This window comes from Phaethon lepturus, unplaced genomic scaffold (assembly GCF_000687285.1).
Source record: "Phaethon lepturus isolate BGI_N335 unplaced genomic scaffold, ASM68728v1 scaffold46241, whole genome shotgun sequence".
NCBI classification, from domain to species: Eukaryota; Metazoa; Chordata; class Aves; order Phaethontiformes; family Phaethontidae; genus Phaethon; species Phaethon lepturus.
This window is the reverse complement of record NW_010519310.1, coordinates 14,428-21,663: the sequence shown is the minus strand read 5'-3', so window position 1 is coordinate 21,663 and position 7,236 is coordinate 14,428. Positions and strand designations below refer to the sequence as shown.

The 7,236-nt window shown below is 47.4% G+C and overlaps 1 protein-coding gene across 1 annotated transcript in view; it reads right to left on the bottom strand.

The window, feature by feature from the left end:
* Positions 1–429: 429 nt before the first annotated feature.
* Positions 430–7,236, bottom strand: part of LOC104628428 (PH and SEC7 domain-containing protein 2-like) — a gene marked incomplete at both ends in the record, with an annotated part of 20,405 nt that continues 13,598 nt past the window's right edge. The window contains 2 exons of the mRNA XM_010297000.1: positions 430–473; positions 1,615–1,704. Coding sequence (XP_010295302.1) covers positions 430–473; positions 1,615–1,704 — 134 coding nt within the window. The remainder of the gene's footprint in view (positions 474–1,614; positions 1,705–7,236) is intronic.

Genomic DNA, 7,236 nt, shown 5'->3' with positions numbered 1-7,236 from the left:
TGGACTGGAGATCTTGCGAAGTCCCTTCCTGCCTGAGTGATTCTTTGATACTATTTCCAGAAGAAACTATGTGGAAGAGATGGAAAGTCTCGGTGACCAAAATAACCCCAGGTCTCGAGCTCCTTTTGCAAACACCTCTGAAGCACCTGGAGCAGGATCAGCATTTTCTAGATGTAACAGTAAACAAAGAGGGCATTCCCTTCCTTTAGATCATGCCTGTGAACCCTATGTCCACAGACTGCCACGAACCTCCCTATCTGCTTTTGTGTCTAAGCCATAAATAAACCCAGCTTGCCTACACAAGGGACTTCAGTGCTTAAGGGCTTAGCAGCAAATGTTGTGGGGGCTTCTGCAGCTAAAAACATGACTCAAGACCTGTCAGCTACTTTGAAAGACACACTACCTCTCAAATGCGTAACATATACTTACATGGCCCACTCCAGCTTCTCATTCTTGATGGAGTTATATAGTGTCTGAAACAAGAACATGGTATTAGCTGTGTCTGTCATGGAAGACATGTCTAGAGACCATCTCCTCCACACCCTGTCTGTGTTCTTGGAGAGATACCATCCTTGCTGAACTGTCCTGGAGAAGTATCTACCAGTGAGCAGGACAACTTTTGTTCTGCTATGCCATTTTTTATCTATGTATGTGCTATGGTATTGGTCTGGACACATCAGCAACAGAGGGGTCTAGCAGCCAGCCTTACTCAGGAGCCTGTGTATGATGTTTTTGACTAATTCTGCATGTTACACCTAGTCCTGAGTGAATCCTGGCCTACGCAAATATGGTAGAGGACGCTGGGGTATGCCAAGACATCTCCAGTGTCTCGACTAGGGGAAAGGGACAGTGGAGGCTTGAACGCTGCCCTGAGAAGCAGGGCTGGAGGGGATGAATGACCTTGGGGATGAGCTTTTCTAGTTCCTCCTGTGCAAAATTCCAGTGACTTCCCTGGGGCACTGGGAAAGAAGTAGGAATGGGCTAGGAAAACAGAATGTGGAGGTGGCCCTGACCATACTGAGGGCTGGGGTAGTGTTAGGTCTGCTGGGAGGCAGGGGTGTCATCTAAAGCACAATGTGACACCCTTGATGTGGCACTGGTCATTTCAAACTCGTTCCATACAGCAAAATCCAGGTCAGGTTGCTGCACCTGCAGCAGGTGCAGGTAACAGTGATGGTGTTAAACCATGTGGAAGGAGAAGATACTCACTTTGGGGTGTTTAACCAATATCCCATGGTACTGAACTAGTTGTGTTGGAGTACTACATCTCATTACATGGAAGTGAAGGCAGAGAAAAGTATGGTCGTATTTGGGGGTGGGGGGTACCTTATACTTCGTATTGTCTGGTACATCACAGAGCTACCATGGGGGAGAGGGACCCCTGGTATGCTCTGAGGGCAGATATGTCACAAATCTGGATAAAACACCACCAGGGAACAGAGCTCTGGTGGCTAACTCCAAGTTAGCAGAAGCTATCCATGTGGGTTACAATTCTTCTAATGAAACAATTGTGCACTGGAAAATGCTGATTCAAGGGCTCAGAGTGTCCTAGCAGGACTAGGTGGCACTACAGTAACAATGACAGTATCCTACTGTCTACTTATATCACGTTACCTTCAGCAAATCCTTTGCAAAGTCCTTCCCATCATTCAGTCCATCCAGGTTTGCTATGAACTGTTGACATGACATCTTTTTGCCAATATTCTGTAAGGCAAAGAAACAGGTCATTAAACTTCTGGCAAGTTTTTACTTTATTCACAGTGTCTTTTAAAGAACAATTTTATATGTAGTGGTGAAGCCTGGGTTTACCCCAAGAGCTCAAAGCTGAAAGGTCTTCTGCTCTGATTTTCTGGCATCTTTGCTTTATTTCCTCATGCCAGCACCCAAACATTTCAGATTACCTCTTTTTTAATGGTGGAGATAAAACACCTGAAAATAGTCTCTCCAGCTCTTGCCCCAAATTTTCTAAGTGATTTCACTTCTGGCCTCCAGGTTGGTCCTGGTACAGAGTCTGTGTCTCAAAACTCAAGACAAGCAGTCAGACTGCCTTGGGTCTTGGATGGGTCTCCGAATCTGCTGTGTATGAAATTGTGTGAGCATGCAGTGTCAACATATGGAGACAGCCAGCATTAGGCAATGACTCGTCCTTCATGGAGACTGCTATTTTTGATTGCCATTACAAAGAGAGATGGTCCAGCTACTGGTACCATATGCACTTGAATGCTGTGGCATGTGAGGGCAATACATGTACACTGGGAGAATCTCGCAACCTTGGAACACATCACCAACTAATGCCAAGACTACTTGGTGCTGATGTTGCCAGGCCATCTGGCATCCCTGATATCAGTCTGTGGCATCTGTCTTCCCAAACCCTTTACACCTCACCATAGCCAGAGGAGTCACTTTCTCAGCCTGCAAGGGTCGAGGGACTGGAGGCAGGCAGCCTTTTTCCAAGCCTCCTCCTGCAATCCTACCTCTCCAAAGGACTGGAGCAGATGTGTGGAGGAGACAGTGGGAATAGTAGGGTTCAGAAAAGAGTATGATACCACAAAGGAAACACAGGTGTCTCCAGTGCCATGTCATATTGCAGCCTTCACACCCTGGAGTGTGGTGTGGAGTGAAGTCCCCAAGGATAGACCCCATGGTAATAACACATGGAGTGGACAATGGAGTTAGTGAGAGGAAAGCATGAGCTGCCACCAGCAGTCCCAAGGACCCCAGCATCATCCTGACACTGGGTGGGCTTTGCATCAAGGTACCGGCAGGGTGGCCATCCAGGAGGTCCTGGGAGGATGGCCAAGAACAGCAGAGCCAGGACCCGGCTTAGGGACTCAGTGAGGAAGAAGAAGAGCCTCACTGGATCACTAAGAGGGCAAGAAGCTGCAGCAGGTGATATAGGAGGTGCCCTGCAGGGCAAGATGTGTCCTCTGTGCAAGAAAATAACCTCTTGAAAGAGCCTGACACCAGAAACCCCTGCCCACAAACATGCACAACAGATGACCTGGAGGCTTCTCCCCAGGTGAAAGCATCAACAAAGAGTGAGGCCTTGGGATTAGCCCACAGTTCCCCCCACACACACACCTGCCATCTGTGCCTGCAGACATACTCCCAGGCTACACAGGGAGCCAGCGCTGCCTTTGAGCAGCTCGCTCTGATACTCTTAATTATGCCTCCTGTTGGTGCCAGCGCCAGATGAGCTGGCACCCTTGAGAGATCAGGACAAAGAGGAATAAAGCACCATTACAAATCTGCGGTGCTTGGGAACATGGTGTGGCACAACATGAAGCTCAGCCACCTTTTCTTTCTCACAGCAGAGCCCCATGGCTGATGCCCATAACTAGATCCCATAGCTAGAGGCTACTTCTTCTGAGCACTGTAGGTACACAAGCTGCAGAAGAGCTGCAGGGAAACCAGCAGATGTGGTAGGTTTTTTGAGCAGAGGGAAGGGAGATTTGTGTATTTTCTGGCCAGTGAATTACATTTAAAAAAAAAAAAAAAAGAAGAAAAAAAAAGCCAGCAGCACAATGGTGTGTGGATGGAGAAAGGAAGGAAGGTGAGAACGTGCATAAAGAAATGCAGTAACGAACCTCTATGAGGGATGGAGTTTGGAGGTGAGGTAGGTACATTGTCTGAGACCTTGAGGCACCGAATTACTTTGCACAGGGAGAAGGTGATGACTTCTACCCTGGCTTGAGGCAGGAAAGCAGAGTGCACAGCACAGGTCTTTCTGCCTGCACAGATCTTGTTGCAGTGATGTAGCAATGAATGCAGAGGCTAATATATTTTAGAAAGTGAGTGGATACAGTGGGGTAAAGCGGCACAAATTACCAGCTTTGCAGGCCCTTCTTTGGGTTTCTCAGGTATTGCGTTCAGGACATATATTAATCCCAGGGGATGGCTTCTTTTTTATTCTGTGATCTGTCTCTTTCTCTTCTGTAAGAAGATCTCCGAGCTCAAACTGAGACAGCAGCCACACTGTGGAAAAGCAGCTAATTGCTGAGCAATTGAGAAGGATGAAAACATACTCTTTTCTCTGACAACCAGAAGAGGTGACGAGAAAGCTCCAGCAAGGATGCTAAATACTGTGAATCAGCTTGTTGGACAAGGCTGTCGAAGCACTGCAGAGTCGGGGCAGGATTCAGGCTGGCTGTCAATAGGATTGAGCACAGGGTGCTGGGGTGCCTCAGGTGCAATACAACCTCAAGTCAACAGTATCTTAGCACTTCAGCTTGCTGCTTTGAGAAAGGGGCTGGAGCCAGCCACTCAAATACAAAGCCCTGCAAGTGCCTCCAAATCAACACCAGCTCAATAGAGAAACAAAAAAACACTCCAGGACACAGACTTTGCAGCTTTACTTGATCAGCAAGTAGAGCAAAGAAACAGTTCTGTGATCACAAGTGCCTTATTATCAACTGCACCAGCACCAGGGACTGCCTGAGCTTTTGCACACTTCAATAGTATTTAGCAAGTACGGGGAATCCCGGGAACAACTCTGGAAAGGGGCACTATCAGAGTGCGGTGGGGTGCCTTCTTACGCAGTAGGCCATCTTGCCGATTCAGCAAGATCATCACACGTGGACGTATTCTTCAGGGGAATGTACCTGCACACCTCAAAGCTCAGTGTTCAGGTGTTCTATGTCCCTTCCTGAACTGGGACTTTTAGGTAGGGAGATGCATCTTCATTTCTGGCCAGCCACACAGATGGGGACTTCTTGCTTTTTTGTGGGGCATCAGTCACTTACCAGCAATAGAACAAGCCAGCAAGGCTGCTTCACAGCCACACATAGCTACTCTTCCTGATGTGTCCCCGGGGCAGAAAAGAGCTTCACCCCATTTTTGCTTGCTCCAGACAAAGCATGAGAAATCACTTGCATGCAGCAAAGCATAAGAAATCACTGTCAGACAATCAGCTAGCACCATGGCGTGCTTGGACGGAGAGCGAGTGAGCAAAGCAAACAGTGGATTAAATAAATGAGAAGGGATGGATAGTTAGATGAATGGGTAAAGACAGTGTGGGAATTGGTGGACAGAGGTGGGTGGGTGCAGACAGTGTATGAGAACGGAAAGGTGCAGAGACAAAGTGCATGACGGTGGTTATAGTGCATAAGAATAAATTAGGGAGGATGAGATTGATCTGGTGGTGGGTAGACAGGGCTGATCCTGCCATCCCATTGCTTCAACCCAGTGTAGTTCCCCTGTTTACAGTTGAGTTCTTGTCTCCTCTGGGCGTCAGCCATCTGCTGCTGAGCTGACTCACCCAAGATGATTGAAGACCACCTCCTGAAGTGTTCCAGGATGCCTCTGTCCACCTCCAGAAGACTCTGGGCTGTAGCCTGGCATTCCTTGGCTGTTGCCAAGTCCCAGCATTAGGAGGCTGGGCAGGTGAGTATGGAGCTGGGTGCTCAGTGGGAAAAGCAGGTGCCATGTCAAAGCCCCAGGAGGAGAAGCAGGTTCCTGGGGACCAGAGGCCATGAAGGGTGGCTATCTGGGGTGGTCTCCCCAGCACTCCCTCTGTGAGGTATTAAACCACTTGAGCTTCTGGGCTGGAGGCCCCAGGCATCAAACATCTCAGCTGCAAAGTGATGAGTGGAGTACATCTCCTGTGAGCTCCCCAGCATGAGCATCACGCCCCTAGCAGGCCCTGCTTTTACTCAGGCTCTTTTGACCTCTCCCAAATACTCATCTTCAGGGGAAAAAACCCAGCCAACCACATTTATGCTTCAGCATGAAGTGAGGGTCATTGGTCCGACTGGACCAAGGGATCTGGTAGTGGATGTGTTCTAGGCTGCAGAAACAAAATCACACCACCGCAGGGAACAAACCTGCAAAGTTTGGGTACCAATGACCCCTGGGCCACGCAAAGCTCCTTTGGGCAGACTGATGCCACTCCGCAGGTGACACCAGCATCTCTTCAGCTCTCCCATTGTTACTAACACAGCAGCACTGCTAACACCAAACCATACGCTTGGCTTAAGGAGAATATCACAGGATTTGTAAGATCAATAGCAACGGACGTGGAGTTAGGAGCTGCCAGGATCCTATTTCAGGCTTTGCTCAGTGGCCATGTGAGCTGCTGGCCTGCTTTTTGAACAAATGCTAAAGCTTGTCACATTACAGTGTGACTCCAGAAGCTAGTCTTTGCTAAAGTACCAAAATGCAGCCATGAGTGCTGGTGATGCATAAGTGTCGGTTTGTCACTGTCCTTCTATGGCCAACAATTCTGAACAAGGAGGGTTAACACTGAGGGTTGAAAAGGAGACATCCCAAATCTTTGTCTCCAAGGGGCAGAGATGGAGCAGAGGAGTACCTACTTTGTCATAAAATCTCCTGGAGCTCAAACAGCACCAGCAGAGCAAGGTAGAGAGTTGCAACAACCCGGATTATACTACAATGCTTGTAATGTTTTGTGGGTCACTGCTGGCTTTTAAACACCAACTCCAGGTGATTCTATGAAAATAGAGTGTCTCATTTGAAAGACAGAAAGTTTTCTGGATGGTTTGGACACAGGGCCTGAGTGGTCCTGTGGTAGAAAATCAACAGCATTAAGGCAAAACTCCAGTGTGGCCACATGCAATTCACATGTTTTAAAGCCAGTCTCATTACTTTTAAACCTGAGCTCAGTGTATGTGATGGTCACTGCTGGAATGGTGAACTAGCCCATTCTAGAGACACGGCTGTAGGGAACTGCCCCTTTACAGAGACATTCTTTCCTAACCAAAGGAATTTCCCACTCCATCGCAATGCACAGTAAAACAGTGAAACACACACACAATATTAAAAAAGGAAAGAAAATGAAAAGTGATATGCAGTATCATGACAGCATCTTTAACAAAAAGGAGTGAGAGATCAAGTCACACAATCCCAGGTACACTGCAGTTTATGGAGGTTTCTTTAAACAAGAAGAATTTCATGTGATGCACATCAGCTGCGAATGGGTTGCTAAGTAGTGAAGGACACTGCACAATCACTTAGGAATCCAGACAGAAAAAGTTCTTTTTTTTTTTTTAACACAGAAAAAAAACCAGTCAAATGCCAGTGCTTTAAAGCAAAACGCTAGAATGACTGCACTTACCACCTGGTAAAGGGTTAAAGAGCAGAAAGAGGAGTTCCAGGAGCAGAAGGAAGAAAAAAAAAAAAAAAAAGGAGGAGAAGGAGAAGAATAAATTAATATTACACATGCGGAAAAATAAAGAGAAGATTTTTCAAAGAAAAGCTCAGGCATTTCTACACCTGGTC